The sequence below is a fragment of the Cimex lectularius genome, unplaced genomic scaffold (assembly GCF_000648675.2).
Source record: "Cimex lectularius strain Harlan isolate CLEC.00 unplaced genomic scaffold, Clec_2.1 scaffold189, whole genome shotgun sequence".
NCBI classification, from domain to species: Eukaryota; Metazoa; Arthropoda; class Insecta; order Hemiptera; family Cimicidae; genus Cimex; species Cimex lectularius.
Genome location: NW_019392780.1, coordinates 833,043 through 855,266, shown reverse-complemented (window position 1 = coordinate 855,266; position 22,224 = coordinate 833,043). Strand labels below are relative to the sequence as shown.

At 34.2% G+C, this 22,224-nt stretch overlaps 1 protein-coding gene across 1 annotated transcript in view; it reads right to left on the bottom strand.

Annotated features, from left to right (window-relative positions):
* LOC106666944 overlaps positions 1-21,459 on the bottom strand; it is a 47,428-nt gene extending 25,969 nt beyond the window's left edge. Inside the window, exon 1 of the mRNA XM_024227737.1 lies at positions 21,420-21,459. Within this exon, the coding sequence (XP_024083505.1) occupies positions 21,420-21,434 (15 nt within the window). The 5' untranslated portion in view covers positions 21,435-21,459. The remainder of the gene's footprint in view (positions 1-21,419) is intronic.
* Positions 21,460-22,224: the final 765 nt, after the last annotated feature.

The window sequence follows — 22,224 nt, the reverse complement described above, 5'->3', positions numbered from 1 at the left end:
TAAAATGTAAGGAGTGTACTAAATAATAATTGGTAAACAACGTAATACTAGTTATGAAAATGTAAATGGCAAAATCTGAAAATTTAGGAATGAACATTGTATTTACTTGGTATTTTCATAACAAAGACAATGATTTTGTGCATTTATTCAGTCTAAAAGAAAATGTTAAACAACGTAATACCAACTTCAAAAATATATTCTGTCCCGCGGAAGAATATACTTCTCTGTAGTTTCTTAACATTACAATTTTTTCATTTATAAGGTGTCCAAAATTAAATACATAAAAAATACTTTTGATTTTAGCATATCGGGTAGAAACAGGACCAGTTCTGACACAGTGAATGTATAATGAAGGTGGGATTTGATGAGGCACCTTAATGGCATTGGTTATGGGTGCGCTTATGGTGATGCGAAAGGGCCTCCGTTGTCACTCACTTACCCTTTCCGTCCCACTCTCTGGACTTAAGTGGAATGGAGAAACACTAATAGATCACTACCAGAGGCTTGTTTGACAACCGTTTCCCACTATGACCTTTGAAATCGTGTTATTATTATTATTATTTGGTTTAAAAAAAATTATATAAGTAGTCGTGATTAATTCGGTAATGTTTTAAATGACATTTTCTAAAGTACAATGAAGTAAGGTTTATTTATTATTGTGAAATTCTCTTTAGGACAAATTTTAATATTAAAAAAGATCGCGTATAAGGCCAATAAAAAACAGAAACACTCAATTCTATCGTCGAGCTTGCCTATTGATCTTCTCCTGCTGAAAACTGGAACTGATAATGTTCAGCAGGAGAAGATCAATAGGCAATTTTAAAAACCCAAAATGTCAGGGTATTGAATTAAAATTAAAGGATACAATCAAGTTCCTAGGGATAACGCTAGATAGGAAACTTGATTGGAAAGGCCACATCAAAAATATACATAGGAAAGGCACTATATCCATGGTGCAGTGTAGGAGAATCGTTGGTAGAACATGGGGTATTAAACCATGGGTGGCTAAATGGATATACACCGCGATCATACTACCAAGATTTCTATTTGCAGCCCTAGTTTGGTGGAATGGGCTAGAAAACAAAGGGGCTATTAACAAGCTAAGGTCATTCCAAAGACTAGGTTGTATGATGATGACGGGAGCTTTTCCCACTACACCAACCCTAGCTTTGGAAGTGATAACAAACACTACACCTCTACACATTGAGGTCAAGGTTAGCTAAAGCACTAACCAGCTGCTATAGATTAATTAGTGAAGGCAGCTGGAACCATAAGGGAAATAATATAGGACACTCGAAAATTTTACATTTATTGAGTAAGGTCAACAACCAACTACTGGATGTAAGCGATAAAAAGGTGAAAACACCTTTAGGGAAAAAGTACTTTCAGGTAGTTACTCCCTGTGACTATAACTATAGGTCTGATGATGACCATCGTAGTCTAGATTGCTTCACCGATGGCTCACTCATTAAGGATAAGGGAAGTGGTGCTGGAATACACATACCTAAATTAGGGATCAGCATCTCCTATCCTCTTGGTAATAACACCTCGGTCTTTCAGGCAGAGGTCTGGGCCATTAATGTTTGCTGTAGAACACTGATGGATAACAAGATTAAGGGAAAAGATATTAAAATTTTTTCCGACAGTCAGGCCAGTCTAAAATCATTACAAAAAGAACTATCAACATCTAGACTGGTAGAGGAAACCGTTGAACTCATTAATAGGACTATCACCAGGAATGAGAATAGGGTAACCCTCATATGGATACCTGCTCATAAGGGGCACTATGGCAATGAGGAGGCGGACAGCCTGGCCAAGGAAATACTGAGTTCGTCGGACCACAACCGGTATTACCCCACTCTTTAAGCACAGCAAAAGAGAGTATAAGTAGCTGGGGCATGAAACAATTCCTTAAGGAATGGAATATGTCCCCCGGATGCAGGCAATCGAAGGAGTTTCTGAAGGAAATCAAACCTAAAGAAACGAAATGGTTACTCTCTAACTCTAGGAGGGGAATAAGGAGGCTGATAGGTATCCTAACGGGCCATTGCCCCTTGAGAAGACACCTCTTCATAATGGATACTCTACCAGACCCCTTCTGCCGCTTCTGCGAAACAAAAGAAGAAACGGCTCGACACTACCTCGCAGAATGCGATAGGTATGCTAGGGAAAGATTTAATACTTTCGAAGGAGAGGACATAACCAAAACACTCCCCAGGATAAAATGGTCCACAATCCTGGGGTTTGTGAATAGGTCCAATAGGTTTATGCAGGACTCGTGAGCCGACCAGGTCCCGGACCTTTTAGGGATGGGGTACGGGCCTACTCAGGCTTTTAACCCCTCGGGTCCTGGTCGCCCGCCCTGTGTAATATATATATATATATATATATATCGTCGAGCTTATTTCATTTTCAAATACAACCCAGAATAGGCATTATTTTCATTATTATGTTTATTTGTTTATTTTATTATTTTTTAACGAGGGTCCGCAATAGTAGGGTTATATCAACCCTAGGGGTGCCGGTATTTTTGAAAAAAAAAAAACATTTGTAAGTATGTCGGGTTCGAATGCAGGGCCGCGGGATTCGAACCCGGGGCCTTTACCTTACTGTGATGAACGGCTAAACCGTTGCGGCAACCGACGCCCCCTCATATTATTATAAAATTAATATATTATCTCCTGATGTAAATCATGATCTCTATGCAAATATAAGCATATTTTAAAAAAATCAGAGATCGAGCCAGTTAGTAAGAAAAAAGTTCAGTCCCTCCGTCAAACTAAGAATAATTTCCTGATACAGACTTGAATATTACCTAATAATTTAAAAGGTTAACAAATATCTGTATACAATGTGAAAGGTAAAATAAATTCTGTTGAATCAATACCCCAATATGACCAGTGCATTTTGTTTGACTTGGATCTTTGCAATTTTAAATTTTAATTTCATTATATTTGAAAATGGTAGGTTTCAAAATTATGAATAAATGTTTAACATTTTGAATAAATAATTATGGTTATGTTCTGATGAAAAGGACACATTCGTCGGAAGTTCGACTAAAAGTGTAATAAATATTATATTAAGTTGTAATTTAAAAAAAATTCAACGATCAATCAAATCAATAAAATAAAAAAATTAGAAATTTATTTTTACAATTAACACATTTTAAATATATTTTAGATTATGTTTTAAAAAAAAGATTTTGATATTTTTAAATCAAATTTTTCTAAGAGTATATTATATTTATTTTGATTTGTTTAAATTACATAATAGAGTTTGTCCAATTGTTATCATTTATTCATAAGTGCGATTGAACTTCAAAAATGACTGCAAATTCTCAGATATTTTATTGTGTTCTTTCATGAAATCAAATATAATTGAGGTAATTTGCCTGATAAAACTGTTGTTTATTGATAAAATTCTAAATTTCTGTTTAGAAACTATAATAATACAAGGAGTTCGCCTTGCGTAGAGAAATTTTTATTTTAATATAAGAACCTGCGAGAATACAAAAAATAATAGGTTTTTAATAATAAAAGAACGAAAGTCTTTTGCCCAAAACGGTTTATATAATGTACAACTTATTACCTGTCAAATTAAAATGTCCCAGCCTTTTTCTGGGCACATTGTTTATTTAATATAACAATAATGACAGTAGGGTTGTAGCAATCATAAAAGTGCCTATTTCTGTTCCTTTTGCCAACCCAGGGAATTATCTAGCGAAAGATCTCAATGGATGTTTTGTGCCTTTTTCGGTGTGTAAATTTATATCTTATGCCATTAAAAGTGAATAAGCAGCCGGGGAAATCTTTTTTATTGAGACAAACGGTCCGTAAAGTCAGATGAGTTTTAGATAACATTTTTCTTCTGTACAAGATGATTCGTATTCAAACAATTTTCCCTGGAACTGCCCTGGATTCCTCGATCTGGATAAACCATCCGATATAATCTTTTAAAAAATACGTTTACAAACGGATTCTTAGATTTAAACGGCTTTGAAATGTTTATGAGTTATCATTCTAGTATAATTTCCTAATTGTACATTCGGTGTTTTTCTGTACAATTGGAATATTTATTATTATCCGTCTGCTTCTCGCTATCTTTATTGGTAGGTCTGTGTTATTTCTGTTCAATTGAGTCCCTTTTATAAGTATGTGGAAAGTAGAAATAATCTGTCGGCGTTATTCTGTCTGTGTCTTTGGCGGTTAAGTCTGTTTACTGTATACTGTCAGTCATTAACCTCCATGTTTCCTTTGCATTTACATAATGCCATAAAGTGGATAATCGATGGGCTTTGGTTAATTTACGTATTCATAAGTTCTAAGTTTTCAACTATGTACATGTTCCGTCTTTTTTGTACGTGGTTTATTATTTAAAGATAGTCTGTAACATTGAGAGTTGTGACAGTTTTGTACATCTTAAATGTCTGTCTTTTATGTTTCTTCTTGTCAGTCAAATTTATTTTTAATTTATGAGCATGAGATTTGAGATAAATGCCAATGTCGCGAATGGAACCTATTTTTGTCAGCACGTTGGGTATATACCACTTTCTTGGCGAGAAACCGAAACGAGTCTGACAGAGCGAGGGTAGGCGGACCAAAAATCGGAAACTACCAAACGAGAATTTTCTCACCCCACAGAACTCAAGAAGAGATGTAACTAATATTATTCACGTTTCTTAAAGTTAAAAGTCTTATTAGTTTAAAATTTATTCTTTAGTTTTATTATATCATATTGAAATACTCCACAAGAAATTGTATAATTTTAGATATACTTGTTAATTATTATTCAGAAATCGTGGGATGCGGTCTGGTGTGATGTAGGTTTCAGAAAAACATTTTCTTTATCGTGCCAACGTTTCGATCTTTATTGAGATCATCTTCAGGGCCTGGGATTTNGTTGGCACGATAAAGAAAATGTTTTTCTGAAACCTACATCACACCAGACCGCATCTCACGATTTCTGAATAATTATCGATTAACGGTCACTAATCACCACACTTGTTAATTATGTCTATTATAAACCACAAATAAACCGTCTAATTTAAATTGTAATGAAGAGGGATTAATTTATTTATTAAATCATATTTAAAATGCTAATTATATGGATTTATATTATATAAGTTCAACTCTGCACACGTATGTGCATATATACACGTGCGATACTAGAAAATACTGGTATCGAAAGAAATATTCAATACTACCCAAGTATCGACAGAAACTATTCGATACTAACGAGTACTTACTCATATTTTTTCGTTTATTCATAAATGATCAACTTGCTATTGTGGACTTCGGTTAAAATACGCTCATGCGTTAAAATAATTAAGAAAGTGTAGGGTTTTTTTCATTGTTAACTATTTTTTCGTAGAGTGGCTAAGTAGGCAAGAAAAAGGAAAAGCTGCCAACACATTTCAACATAATTGATATTCAATTTTATCGTTATAGAGTTTACAAGGCACCGACGATTCAGTTTCTTAGTAAAACAACCTCATGCCTTACTTTTGGGAGGAGACATGATTAGTTATCTACCTACGAAAAGGAATGGGAACACATTTTAGGGACTTGAAGACAAAAACATTTTATAAGAAATTACTGAAATTGAAAGTGCGAGGTGCTACGCGGGAAAGAATTACGAGTTACTAGAAATTATCAGCAGAGTTACTAACCACCAATTAAAAATCTAGATTAACTTTGTTGAAATATGCCGCTAGTTGGCGTTCTTAACTAGGCAATTCCCAGTTTGATGAAAGGTAAGTTTTGAATGGTAAATAACAAATAAATCTATCAAAAAATCTATTTGAGCATATTTTCTGATACTACAAAAAGATTCGATACAGTACTTGTATCGAATGAGAATATTCGATACCAAAAATACTCAAAGAAAGAAAATATTCGATACTTCATATCGATTGGTATCGCACGTCACTACCTATTAATTTTCGCAGCCCACCGGATATTGCAGCTTTTCCAATTTACAATAAATCGGCCGGTATCGAGAATCACCCGCTCCAGGTGTTGGCAGTCCGCGGTCAGACTTCGGTCTTACCCGTCCAAGTTCGATGCAATTCAGCACCCAACACATGCAGTTCCTAGATCCAAGCCCATTACACTCTCATTCTTTTTTATCGTAATATTATTATTATAATATCACAAATTATGGTGGTGGAATATTCCTTCATCACCCTTTACACTTACACTAACCTAATTTAGGCCTCAATATTCCGTCATCACTCATCTTACGTTTCACATTCACGCCAATAAATACATTCACTCTCAACACTCGCTAGGAACTGATAACGACCAGTACTATATACAATAAAAAAACATGTTTCTTCCAGAAATAGGAACAGACGACCTAGCTACTCGCTCCCGTGCTCAAACATGATTTTCATATTGGGTGGCATTCCTACACGATCTCTATATAGAGGGATGGGAGGGGCATCCTGAAATTAGGTGGGACACATTGAACTTTCTCTACTTGCCGGAAACTTATGCGGGCTTTGGATCAAAAGTGGCCCTCCGAGGGCCACTTATGGACAGTGAACTTTAGTGTTAGAGCTTCTCTGCCGATCCGGCCCACTGACGCTGCCACCTTCTTTTAATCATGTTTTCATTGCACGTTTAGCCTGAGAAGGCCGGATTGTCGGTTGTCGTCCAGGCTTTATCCGACTCGTCCGTCTTTTCATTGCCATTCAGACCTATGTGTCCGGTTATCCAGACTAAATCCACCGTGTTGTCGAGAAGCTCCAATTCATGGCAACTCTCCGACAAGAAACATCGAAAAGGTTGAGAGAGGACCTGTCACGGACTGCGCTGAGGAAGTCGGTCCAGTCTAGGTAGGCAGAGGGATCGATCTACTAAAGAACAAACTAAACGACTAAGTGCACTAAGTACGATAGTTGGATGTCCTTTTAATCAAAAATCAATTAAGAGAATCTTACAAACCATGTATCGATGAATCGACACTTGATGAAATTCAATGAAAAATGTTAATTTTAAAATATAATAGATGTCCACTAGGCCCAGGATTTGTTTAGCTGATTTGATTCTGAAATCAAAAAAATTTAATCTACCCATGTCATCTTTGCTCTTCGGCTAGTAAGTCAAAAGTCTGCATCAACTTGGGTTTTATATGAAATAAAAACGAACACGATATACAATTTTGATATAATTTTCTCCCAGTTAACATCAAATCCAACATGGCACGAAAAATTTATAAGTCAAATTACAGTAACTTCATAAACATGATTGTGGGACACGCGACGTAAGCCGTCTTCAGTGTACACTACCGTTGAATGACAAGTTAATAAAATCGGCATGCAAGTGTAGGATTGTAATTGGCTCGTGAAAAATTCTGAAATGGGCAAAATTTCACAAGCAGTCGCCGTTGCGCCCGCTCCGTCTCTCACGAATTGGCAAATGGGAAATAGATACATGTGATACTCGAGTCATTTCCCACAGCTCCGGGCCAACCGTTTCTCTCTCATACAAAATAATGCCTCGAACCGAAATGTACGTTTTGCAAGTGGAGGTTCGCAATACTTTTTTGTGTGACAAAACTACACGGCTAAACTCTTTCTCACGCTCACTACCCCAATAAACAACTAGGCATCGCCTATTCAAGTGAAACATTTTTGTTTTTACAAAATTGCCAAAAAAATGTGGTGTTTTTTAAAGAATAAATGAACTTAAATTCATGATATACCCCACAACAAACAGATTATACACAGCTTTTAAATTTAAGCATACGCACAGTACAATCGTGTCAAATAAATCCTGATCAGTTACCAAAAATACATAACCTAATTAAAATTTTAAAAAAAATTTATTTACTACAACAATTATTTACTATCCTGTAGTTGCAAACTTCCATCTTATCTTCCGGCAGATGATCCCCTCTATACGACAATAACAAAAAACCTACTCCATGTCGCAACTGTCTTAGTAAAAGTCCACAAAGAGGAGCAGGAATTTATTCTGCGAAGTTGTTGTGCAAGGAAGTCACGCCGCGCAGCAAGAAAAGACAAGCCTTTGAGGTTGGTCTAACCAGTAACCTCTACAAACAACATATTATCTCCGGACAAGCCAGACTCACTAGGAAAATATTAAAACAGCGTTTATTTACAATCCCACCTTTATTACATCGCATTAATGAAGATTTCTTAAGGTACCTGGTTAGTAGACGTAGATGTTGACGCCTCAATTTATTTATTTTCTTCATTAGTTAGAAAAAAGTTACTATGGCTTTAGTCTGTCGAAAACACTACACCAGAAAGTGTTGTTTCAAAAATTTCAAGCATTGAGTTGACGTAAACTATGAAGACGACGGGTTCAATGAGATATTCCTACTTCCTGGTTGAGTAATAAAGCAAACGAGCATCGGCATATTTTCAAACTAAAAATATTAAAATTACTTACGACTTTATAATTTATACTTGAGTAGCTAATGAACTATATATAAGAATATAAACTATATAAGTATATAACTATAACTATATAAGTATATAACTATAACTATGTAAGTATATAACTATAACTATATAAGTAAATAAATATCACTATGTAAGTATATAACTGTAACTATATAAGTATATAACTGTAACTGTATAAGTATATAACTACAACTATGCAAGTATATAACTATAACTATATAAGTATAAAACTACGCAAGTATATAACTATATAAGTAAGTATAAGAGTACTCTACAGGCCCGTTAAAAAACCTTAAGATTAGTTTTATGGACGAGTGGAATTTATAAATACCGTTTGAATGTATTTATTCGCGAGAATGAAAGGAGGTCGACAGGATTATAACCATCTTACCGACCTCCACTTTAGTTGTAATATTAGGAAACTAAGTTTATAAGTATAAATGTGTATTATGAATGTGTGTGTGAATGTAAATGGTCAAATACCTCGATTTACCACATGTGGAGGGATCCAAAGAGAAATGCAACAAAAACCGTAAGGTCCGATGAGTAGCCAATTAGAATGAAGTTATCAGTAGAAAGTGTAGATTTTTCAAAATGTGAGAAAGATATACGCGTGGTGCCGGCAATGACCGAAGCAGTTAGCCGGCCGGGAAAAAACTATATAAGTATATAACTGTATAACTATATAACTATATAACTATACAACTATACAACTATACAACTATATAACTATACATCTATGTAACTATATAACTGTATAACTGTTTAAACTATGTAACTACTAACTACATAACTATATAACTATATAACCATATAACCATATAACCACATAACTATATAACTACATATCTATATAACTACATAACTATATAACTATATAACCATATAACTATATAACCAAATAACTATATAACCTTAAACTATATAACTATGTAACTATATAACTATAACTATATATATAAGAATATTTTGCATAAATTCCCCATCTTCTGACCTATCACGACTATTTTTCAAAGTTTGAGCACCTTGGCCTAAAGAAATTTCGTATTCCATTACAATTAGTAGTTTACGCCTAACATTTGGTAAGCTATACATGATAGTAGTGTACAGAATTCTGGATAAACGCAGTGCAACATGATGCAAGGTTATATAGCCGTATGCTTCCATAAAATAAGAATTTAAAATAATATATCAACCTTAATGTTAGTGAATGTTAGTAAACGACAAAAACCTAATTGGATAAATAAAAACAAAGATACAAAAGTCAGAGTATAAAGCATTGAACCATTGAAGAAAACTTTGCAATTAGCAAATAGTTAAGTTAACTTAGGGCAAACAACTGGATTGGTAATTGTATATTTTTATAATTTTAATAATGGAATCGAATAAAAATTAGCAATTTTTACAGGTATTGCAAATATAAAAACTGAAATTGTAAGCGAAAACAGAAAATAATGGAAAACATAACAGCTACGATGAAAACAGTTTTTCAAAGTATATTCATGAATCTATTCTTTTCATTGTATTTTCACAGTTATGCTACAATTTATAGCCTCATTTAGGGGGCTCGGTGTCTTCAGTTGTTTAAGCATTGACACATTCTACACTGTAAGATAAAGGTCCCGGATTCGATTCCATCTTATAAATAGGCTTTTTTCAAAAACACCGCACCTCTTTCAGATAACCTTGCAGATGAAATACCCCAGTAAAAAAACCTTTAAACTTTGCTCATGCTCAAGTGTGGAACCTTTTAATTTGTGGCTAAAAATATTTTAAAGATGACATTTGACTCCCTCAAATACTCCCTTTCCTTTACAGCATTCACTTTCTATCTGCTGGTTGAAAAAGCCATTATAGATCATTTATAATCACACAATAAGTCGCTATCTATCAACGGGACACAACGCAAAATAAATCAGCCGGTTCTTGGTCTGTCGTTGCAATGTACTTGCAGAGCATGCATCATGTATTGTGCAATTATTGTCCGCTATGAAGAGCAGCCGTTGTTCTCGATATCATAATCACATTAACCTTAGGGTATTGTTTCGAACGAGATTATCTCAACTATTTTGCAGATGTGACCTTTAAAGGCTAAACTAATGATTATCAGACGGACGGAAGGGGTGATGATCAGATTTACGCGTTGCGTTTCGCCCCAGTTGCAAGGTCGGCCATTTCGCAAAGCATGATTATTTGTGAAATTCAAACCTCGCATGGGGGTCCTTAAAGTGCAGTTGATCCGATATTTAATAAGTTTGCAAATTTGTTTATCCTTAATTCGGCCGACGGTGATAAAGTCTAGTTTCAAAGTTCTCCTCCATTTGTCGGAAGGGGGTGTTTAAAGCCAATTATTCGTCTTTTGTTCACGATTGCGAAACACTGTTAGCATTTCAGCTCCAAGACAGTTACTATTGTTTAATCACTTAACAGTGAATCAAATATTTCAAAACAATTGAACAATTTTGAGAACAGTCGAATATCGTACGAGAAGCTCTAATAACAACAATTTTGCAATTATTTTTGTAAACGCATTCATACTGAATGTGAAATAATATAAAATGCTTTCTCTTTTTTCTAATATAATTTAAAAACCATTTTAGGATGTATGACTTTTGTTACTGTAAATATTTTTTTATTGTATTGTTATTGTATTATATTGTTTATTTTTATTGTACATTTTTACGTTTAACTTTTCAAAAGCGGCCCGAAATGCAATAATGTTCATAACAACATGATGATCGTACTTTGCAAGTTACGGAAAGTAAGAACATAATATTTTATGTTTTGAAAGTAAATTAAAGTAAATAAAATTTAATATATCTCCAAAAAATTACACATTACAATTACAATTAATATTTCCATGATTATTTCTTAAATTAAATAGCGCAGAAGGCTAAATTTTATTTTATTAACAATGTAATTTTATTTTTGAAAACATTTTATTGCAGTTGTGCAGCTTAAAATTTATTTTAATAAATAATAATAATAATTGTGAGATTTCTGCATATGGTCTGCACGGTGATGAACGTGTAATTTGACCGTTCTGATCATTTTAGCCGAAACGGGACTTGTAGGCTATCCCAGCGATGATGGGCAGACCAAAATGATCTGTAATGAACCAATTACAATGTGATACCAGTTTCCAACAGATTTTTTTCATATAGAGAGCACTCTCAAAACATGAGAAATGTACTTTATTATTTTATCTGTGTTTAAAAAAATAACATGAATTTTCGCAGTTAGTTTGCTTAAATTATAATGATTATTCGGAAATCGAGAGATGCGGTCTGGTTTTGAAGTAGGTTTCAGAAAAACATTTTCTTTATCGTGCCAATGTTACGATCTTTATTGAGATCATCTTCAGGGCTCAAATTGTTGAGATTGCACGACACACAAGAATGGCAATTACGCAGAAAACAAACACTTTGAGCCATGAAGTTGATCTCAATAAAGATCGAACCGTTGGCACGATAAATAAAATATTTTTCTGAAACCTATATCGCACCAGACCTCTTCTCACAATTTCCGAATAATCATCGACTAACGGTCACTAACCACCACACATTAAATAATAATTTAGTAGTAACGTAATGCTATACGAGTTTTTCCTAACTATCGAGTATTCCAAAAGAATTGTTAAACGTACTTTACAACATTAATACAGATAGAATAATATGTATCAACAAGTAATATGTATCAAGATTCAATGCAATTTTTCAGCATATATTTCGTTTTATTATCAATATAACACTGACTAATTTTCTTTAGAGAGGACGGCTATTTTGGCCAAAAAAGGATCCCATGAATTTTCAGCACCTTGCCAGGAAGAAAGGTACATTAAAAAATGGAACCAGTCTAACACCTGGAGAAACGATACCTCAGGCAAGAGGCACGAGAAGACTTTCGTAGAAGAACCATCCGCAAGACTTACAAAGGAACCAGGATTCTGATTGGACAACTGACAGAGCATTGCATCTTAAGAAGGCACATGCACCGGATAGGAATACAGACAGAGTAAAATCTGTGCAAACACTACCAAGAAAAAGAGTTCGCTGAACATATTTTATGTTTTTGTTATGTAGGTGGAGATTTTTGCAACAAGGAGAGGAAAAGCCGCAAGTAAGATCCTGGTCTAAGGATCCGCTGGCAATGCTATGGAAATTGATTGGAAGCCTGAAGCTAACCAGTGGCTGATAAAATAGGGGAGAACAATAGAGCTATTCAAGTCGAAGTGCATTACTAAATTTTGTTTTATTGAAATTATAATTTTAGTTTTAAAAAAGATAATTTCATATGGTCAGATGTCTTAAGACGGTAAAATCCACTTGCTTATGTGTTGGACGCCTTAAAAAATATAATAGAAATTATTGCAATTTCGTTTAATAATTCCTTGTTAATTTTGTATTTAATAAAATTTCATAAATTAATAATTCATGTTTATACGTAGGTGTTTTCTTTAAAACCCTCTGGGTGCCGGTGTTTTCAGATTTAAAAGCCCATTTGTAAGTATGTCGGGTTTGATTTCAGGGCCGCTGGATTCGAACCCAGGACCCTTACCTTACAGATGAGCGCCGTATCAACGCCTAAACAGTTTCGGCCACCGACGCCCCTATAATCACATTTTTCTTTTTATAAATGTAATTTTTGCATTTTGGTGTGATAATTAATGCTTTATATGTAATTTTTGAAACTTTAAAAAAATCATAAATCATTAATTTTGTTATTTTGTCCTGCCTATTCACTGGTAGATTCATCAGACACGTGTCGACATTTTGCCATCTTCAGTGTTACCTGGATGATTTTTGTGAAGTTAGGCTATTTCTATAAGGTAGTATTTGGTGGACCAGGTAATAAATTTTTATTATGTGATGTTGTTTTCAAGTTTGTTCATTTCCAGTCTTTCTTACGCTGCCTGTTGTTTAAAAAACTATAATGATGTTTGTATTTCGTACATACTGGCAGTTTTATTTTAACGTTCTGGACAGATTGGTTTAGTGGTATTAAACTATAGTAAAAGCCAAAGAGCATATATATATATATATATATTTTTTTTTGCAATTTCAGTTGAGCTGGATATAATAATAAATATATATTACTCATATACTTGCCGAACATTTTAAAACTAATTACAATAAAAAGCAATGAAGATATATGTGTGGTGAGTAGTTACCGTTAGTCACTAATTAAGTCGATAATTATTCAGAAATCGTGAGATGCGGTCTGGTGTGATGTAGGTTTCAGAAAAACATTTTCTTTATCGTGCCAACGTTTCGATCTTTATTGAGATCATCTTCAGGGCTCAAAGTGTTTGTCTTCTGTGTAATTATGCCATATTGGTACTCACTGGCACTCTGAACACGACACGCAAGAATGGCACAATTATACAGATGACAAACACTTTGAGCCCTGAAGATGATCTCAATAAAGATCGAAACGTTGGCACGATAAAGAAAATGTTTTTCTGAAACCTACATCACACCAGACCTTATCTCACGATTTCTGAATAATGAAGATATATTTGACTTTATTTTGTACTTGTTATACTTTTTACATTTATGATTTCAAGCATACAGCATTTATTGTATTAAAAGCAAGGGTTGTTCGGCCACGTGCTCATTCAAGCCGAATTAGAAAATAATCCGTAATTAGGCTTTATTATAGTTGAAATGTTGTGTAATTTGAATTAGAGGCAAATTCTACGCATGTGGTTTGCATTGCAAATACAAGTCAATTGAAAAGACCTACAGAATAATTATATTTACAAATTTAATTAAATGAGGAATGCAAAATTTTCAATATTGTATTAATGTGAATAAAGACCAATTACTATAATTAATTAGCCCGTTCGAAACTCCTTTGTGGACGGGTGATATTTGGGTGGGAATTTCACAAAAACGAACTGTCCCATCGCCCCCGGGCCTCTTTTAAACGAATTTGACCTTCCATCAACCTAATAATACACGTCTGCTAAAATACCTAATAATACACGTCTGCTAAAATCGAACATTTAAAAAATCTGATAACCGCTTTTTTTTTTTTTTTTTTTTTTTTGTAAACAAGACAAAACTTTTTGTGATCTATCTATTGTACATTGGAATAATAAATTTTCCGTATTTTATTGACGTCAAATAAAAATTTTGATGTCCAACTGTGACCTCATGTTTGGACAGATAAGACACTTGATGGTAAGTTTTTCTTTTCCTACGATTTATCAGTTTCAATTACAGTTTTTCATGAGTTTTACACGCGAACTTATTCTGCAGTGTAATAAATCTATCACGAAGGGGCTCAACCCAGTTTTTTTTTCTTTTTGGTAAATAATAAATCGTGCTCGCATTATGTCCGGCGGACAAAACTGCCTCTGGAAATCACAAGTGGAGTTAGCACGAAAGACCTTTCACTCGGGCGAGATCAAGACAATAAGTCCCGAGAGGTCCGCAAGTGTCTATCCGTCCTTGCCAATTATTCTCCGAGGAACAAAGGTCGTTAGGGTCAATGGGGATTTGATAAATGGCTTGGCAATATTCTTCTTCACCTTCTTCTTATAAACGTTATTCAAATTGAATCCTTGATTGTGGGGGTGGGTGTTCCATTTAAACGTTTTCCATCGCTCCGGGCCTTCGGAAAGTTCGCTTAAAATAAAAGGCGGCGGCGTAACCTTCTGTCGAAATCATTTTTAACTGTTATTATCACAATTTGGCACACCTTAGGGCCCAATTTGGCTCGGCATTCACTCTAAAACAATCTAACAAAATCCCAAAGAACCGACACGTTTTTATTATTACTTCAGTTTCCTAAACTCATATCGTAAAAATCCGTGACATAAAAATCAAACAAAATACAATCGACCTTAAAACATTATACAATATCTAGAATAAGTATCAAATACAAGAATACTTTTTCATTTACTGATCTTTTTATTTAAAAACACACAACCTCAGGACAGGATTTATTATTTTATGTTTCCACCTTAACATGTCTGTTATCTGTTATGCACATTATGCCTCAACCTTTAATTATAATGGTTCATTAAAAAAATCAGAGATGAGGAAAAATATATAGAAAATCCTCAGTTCCTTCGAAGAGCTTTTAGAGTCTGTCCTTTATTAGGATTTCAGATTACGGGTTTAGCCTTTAATTTAAAATGCTATCCTCATTATCGACGGTATTCTGGTCCAAATTATGTCCTAGATTGCAATGGTCATGAATGCATCTGATGTTACAATATTTCATTATACTTAAAACCATAAATTTAAAAAGTGTAAATAGATTTTCATACTTGTTTATTATTTAAATAATTAATTACAGTCTCAAAATATCTCGATATGAAGGAGATATCTTCCTCAAAATCTCGACGAAAGATCGGTAAATTTGCACACTAATATGCCATATCTTTGTTAGATTTTAATATATTTTAATNTATATATATAATTAAATTTAAACAAAATCATTCAAGCAATGAATTATAAAAACCATAAGAGTTGACAAGTGTTGCTGGCTACATCAAGCAAAATATCTGCTCTCTGTATGGCATTTTTTTTAAAGATGAATTTAAATAAATAGTAAATAATTCATAGTCATACAGGAGAGCTGAACGTCCAATTACACTGCCGGAAAAAAACCTGGTTTTTCAACGAAAAAAGGCCACCTTTGGAAATGCATTTTACATACATATCCCAGGAGCAAAAAGTATATAATTAAAAAACAAGCATCCGAAGCAATTAACAAACAAAAATCCGGACCACTGGTTTTTGCACGAAAAAATAGCCAACTTTGGCAACGCATATTTTCCCAGCGTTTTAAGTCACAGACCTGCTCTCATTTTTTGAAAATTTTACACTGAACAAGATGGCGTTTTTAAATATTTTCATAAAAGTCGCAAAGTCCATTGATCAGTAAATTCATAAATTCGGGAACTTGTTAATTTTTGCACTTTTTAAGAAAATTTCAAATTGAGCTGTGGAGTTAGGAAACCGGCCTGGAGCGGCGCGTTATAGCGATCAATAGGAAATTTTAATAAGCTTTCAATCAGTCACCTCCACTTTGCCCGAATTTTGGGCAAACAACGTGGATTCTTATGTGCTCACGAATAAAACCTATCACTTTCTTTCCCGATTTTCAAGAATGCATAAATTTTGAACCGTTATGTTTTGGCAAATTTTACTCTCTGTACTTTGGCCTTTTGGGATGTAGAATGCTTCTGCTGTCGATAACACTTGTAGACCTCATCACGGAAATTCAACTTTCCCTTCCCTTACGCAGGTGTTGTGGCAGTGTGGCCTCGAATAACGTTTTGAAACAATAAGTTTATGTACGGTAAAATCGTGAAAGAGTGTGATCGGTTTTTCCATGAGCACTTAAAAAAACACGTGCAAAAATCGCGAATAACTGGAAAACAGTTGAGAAATCGAGCAAAGTGGAGGTGACTAATTGAAAGCTTATTAAAATTTCCTATTGCTTGCTAATTTGCTACAGGGCTCCAGGACGATTTCCTGGCTCCACAGCTCAATTCGACGTTTTCTTAAAAAGTGCAAAATTTAACATGTTCCAGAATTTTTGTATTTACTGATGAATGACTAACGCTAGGAAATCATTTTTAAAAAGGCATCTTGTTCAGTGTAAAACTATCTAAAAAATATGACCCAAAAGGCTGAGAAAATATGCATATTTGGCCATTTTTTCGTGAAGAAACCAGGTTGTCTTTTTTTATGTGCAGTGTATTAGTTGGGTGTTGCAAAGGGTCAAACCACTTTATAATAAATTCTTCATACTATTATTAACTAAAAAGCTGTTCGCTTTTTCAGGATTCGAACCCAGAACCACTAGCAAGTCGAATACGAGTCGTACGTATTAACCACTGGGCCACCCCGGTCCCCATTATAAACTTTCTATATTTCTAACATATATTACAGCTGAATTGTTTTTTAATGATGTCTGTGAAACCTAATAATACTAATAAATAATTAATGTACTAATTAATTATGTTTTAACTGATCATTTTTCTCTGTACTTAATTTTTCTATTGTCTAAGTTTCTTTTATGTTTGATTTATTTCCCATATGCCGACAAAAAAGTTTGATAATTAAAAAAATAATAGATGGTTACAAAACAAAGAATAAACTACGATCCGCAATTATTTCGACAAAGTAAAAGATTTTTGGAATAAAACTTAAATAGGTTTTATTGCCTTAACGTTTACTTTATATTGTTCATAAAAAAAATGCCTTTGGTTCTTTTGCCTACGTCATGTTTACAAAATCCTAGGCAACCTTTCGTCGATGCTCGCGTGTTTAACATTGAACCGATTTTTATCTTTTATTTCAGTACAAATTATGCCATTATGTTCCGCCCTAAAACGGCCGTGCCACATTCTGATAAACAGCGGTCATTAAAACCGGACGGATCGGGGAAGTATTCCAGAATGTTTACAACCGCCGTAGAACCTAGGCTGCAGCATAAAATTACAAAAAGGCCGTGCCTCTCGTTTTTCAAGTGTAGTTTTATCCGTGGAAATTGTTGTCCATTGTTTAAAATTACAATAATTAGAGACAATTCGCATGGGAATGTTCCGTTCATTCATATTTCTTCGAGTAGTCCAGAAAGCCGAGAGACGGTTGTCTTTTTCACATAATAATGAACGTGACTTTTCCTTTCATTATTTCTCCATATTATCACGAATTTCCATCCATCTCAAGAAGAGAAGTAAAATCGTTTTTATGTTCTCTACTGCAGCACGACAGATGTATTCACTACATGCAAAACTGATTCGTGACATAAGAAAAATAGAAGATCGTCGATTGTTTACAAAGCACCGAGAAAAATGGCATGTTGACAAACTGCAATATTCAAAAGAAACTACTGTTTTTGTAATCGATTAGAAAAGCCCAATTATTACTAGTTATAAATGTCCAGAGATTTAGAATAATTGACTAAAGGATGAACTGGTGTTGCTCATTGTTCTAAGTCATAAAATTTTAGATCATTCAAGATTTTTAAAAAGATTTATGAACTTTTTACCGTGATTAATGGCTAAAACATCAGGGGAGAATAAAATCAATAGACTTATAATTTAGCCTTGGTCAATTTTACAACGATTGCATCTCACAAATATTCTTGATCTTCGCCTTTATTTTATCCAGATCAAATCGAAGAGAAATAAAGAGATTTCTCTCTGGGATTAGTTTCCAATTGTGCACGTACAAACAGATGTGATTGGTGTCGGGCCGCTGTCTAAAACCCACAAATTCGAAACGGTTGAGCTTTCAGAGAAATCAAAGTGCAGAACACGTCTAGACAATGATGTTTTGTAAGTATTAAAACGTAGACGATAAAATTGTAATACAAAAAGAAATCGCGTGCTTTGAAGTTTGAAAAATTAGCCAAACCGACAAATCGCAGATAAGCCACCGGTGTTTTGATTATACCGTTACGGAGCACGTTTCAACATAACAAAAAGACTAATTTACATGTAAATCTCCTTCGGTTTTAATTTCTCAATGAAATTCTCTCAAAAAAGCGAATTTTATTTTTAATGGCATGGCCGTGTAATAATTACATAACCTGATTTTTAAAGGACGTTCCACCCGAGCAGAAAAACCTGTTGAAGATGAGCGAGTATTTGCCAAGCTTCCGTTTCCCGTCTCATTATTTTCAGCTGGAAAAATTAAATGTACAGATGGTTCAGCAATAAAGTTTTAAACATAACTCAACAAAAAGGTTTACTGTCTGAGTTTACTCGGCATGTGTTGACTTTTAATTTAAAATTTAATAACACCTACCATTCTACCATCTGCGTGTGATTCATCTACTTTAATGTGTACAGCATATATGTCACTTTGCGCGCTTCTTATCCCAAGCACGACAACTAATTGCTACTTCTATCCGTCAAAATAACGTGATTTTCCTAAACAAATTAAAAATTTATTACTTTTGAAATTTGAATTTCGAACCGGTAATGTTTTTAGTTGATGTTCGATAGACACAGAGAAAAAGTTTCATTCAGATGTATGTCAAATAATCGAGGGATATTCTTTTGAAATGAATGAATACTGCTGAATACATTCTGCTTATATTTTCCAGATAGGGTTGCGTTAAAAAAAAGAAAAGCTGAGTGACTATTACGTAATCTCAAGCGCAGGGCTTCATTTATTTTCCGGCCATGGGCGCTGGAAGTTAGCAGTCCTAATCCAGCGCGGAATTTCAATTGCCCAATTAAAGCTATTGTGTCTATTTAGCTGTTTGCCACGTTGCTTCACCATTAAGCAGAACTTTCTTCTAAAGTGCTTTCATTGAAACATCCAACTTATTTTTATATATATTTTTTAGAAGATTGCACATTTCCAATTTTGTAACCTCTTAAATTTTACCTTTGAATATTAAACAAAATTGATTTTATAACGAACTGAACCCCCGAGTTAACAGGGGGTTTTTACTTGTATAATGTTTGTACTATTTATTTTAACAGGGCTTAAAACATTTTAACTTTATTTAACGATACGAAACGCTATCGAGTGGATCGAAGTCACGATAGGTCAAGTGGTAGAGCAGCGGCGTATTTAGCCGAAGATTGTGGGTTCGAATTCCGCTCGTGACACTGAATTTTTTTACCTCAACCAAAACCTTAATCAAAAGATTAATTAATTGAAAATTGTCAATCGGACCACGAAACCTAATAGATGTAATAAACAAAATGAAGTGTACTTCACTAAAGCTCTCCGTGGCCATTTCATTTGTCGCCTAGAATCAAATAGATTACGCGACATTTGAAAAATGGCAAAAAGGGGGGAAAACTCAAAATGTGTGGGGTTGAGATGGGAAGTTAGTGTCCGAGTGGATCGAAGTCACGATAGCTCAAGTGGTAGAGCAGCGGCGTATTTAGCCGGAGGTCGTGGGTTCGAATCCCGCTCGTGACACTAACTTTTTTATCTCAACCAAAACCTTAATTAAAAGATTAATTAATTGAAAAGAATTTATTTGGTTAATCGGATCACGAAACCTAATAGATACGAAAAGCTTTTCCACACCGGTTGTGAACATTAATTTCTATTCAATGTCAGAGCTTATAAACATCAGAAATTCGATATAGATATTGTATTTAATGTATTATTATTGTCTAAAAGCTTTATTGAGTATTTATTTGTTATTTATGTGAATGTATGTACCCCATATTCTATCGCTCTCAACGGAAGAGATCAAATAAAAAATCTCTCCCAAGTACTCTATGCTATTGTTTGTGCGGCATAAATTAATAACTCCTTTTTTATTAAATTTACCTATCTTGAATTTATCTTTAGTTAAATTCCAAAAAAAAACTATCAACCCATAAAGAAAAACTATTGAAGTATTCCTCAACGTTATCGGGCATGTTTTACAATATAAGACGCAGTACAAAGATTGTAACGTGTAAGAAGTGGCACAAATTGAATTATCGATTAGGTTTTCATTATTAGGAAAATAGAGCAATTTCACCTCTGCGCGCGCGCAGGCGTGATGATGACGGGCAGCATTGTTTAAACAGGCAGAATAGACAATTTTCAAACTAGGCAAGAAAAAAATGTTAACTTGGTTAAGACCTCTGCTCGAAAAAGGACTATTTCTTGAAATATGTTCATTTTTTTAGAAAGAAGTTTTAGAAGAAAAAATTACTTATGATGAATTAAAATATGCTTGGATTTTAATTTCCAAATGTTAAAAGACCTTAGCTTGGAGAATAAATATGTTAAAGGAATTAAAAACCAGAGGCCACAAGTTGGCGAACATGATGTCCATTTTTTGGGACTACCCCCTAAAGAATTATGCCATAATTTTTTGGCGTGTATTAAAACAGTCAACCGGGCTGTTTATGCTTCCAACCGCGATGAGAGTTGGAGGCATTGGTGGACAATTTTTAATTCAAAGCCCTGCTAATCCATCGAATTCCCTTCGTCCCGGCCGGCGTCACAAGTAATCACTTATCACAGTTATCACTTCACTTAATTTATGTTACCTGGATGTACTTCATTTCTTCCTTTCGTGCACAACTCTGACCCCCCAAATCGGGCGTCCCTTTCTTTTATACGACACACCTTTCTATGCCCCACCAGAGTCTCCCTCCCTCACAATCAAAAAAGGACGACGATGCCTCTTCCACCTTTCATTTTTTTATTAATAACCCTTTGTTGAGAAAATTACAAAGTTTTATTTCTAATATTTTACCCTGTTGTGCAACCGAGCCTTTTATTTATGTGACTCTTTTAAGACCTCAAAAGTTTGTATTTATTGTCTGTTAATTTTTAATCGGAACTTATCGTAGACGAATATTTGGCCAGTTTGGTCATAATGGGCTCTTTCCGGCCCACTCTATTTTCATCATATTGTTTATGTCGTAATTGCATAATTTCGAACATAAATTCACCGTTTTGTCCTTACAAAACACTAACAGCATACTCGAAATATTTCAAACATGTTTGTTGATTAAGAAGGCCAAAAAAATTATTTATTTTTTTCCAAGTCATAGAGGAAATGATCAGGCAACAATAGAAAGAGTTAACATAAACTTTATTAGAAGTTATATCGATATAAAAACTAATAATATTCAATATGTAGAAAAACACCTTTTACAACGAAATGGCACATCAAATATATAAATGTGTGGTGTTTAATGACCGTTAACCAAAAATCATTTGGATATCGTGAGATGCAGTCTGGTGTGACGTAGGTATTAGAAAAACATTTTCTTTATCATGCCAACGTTTCGATCTTTATTGAGATCATCTTCAGGGCTCAAAGTGTTTGTTTTCCATGTAGATGTG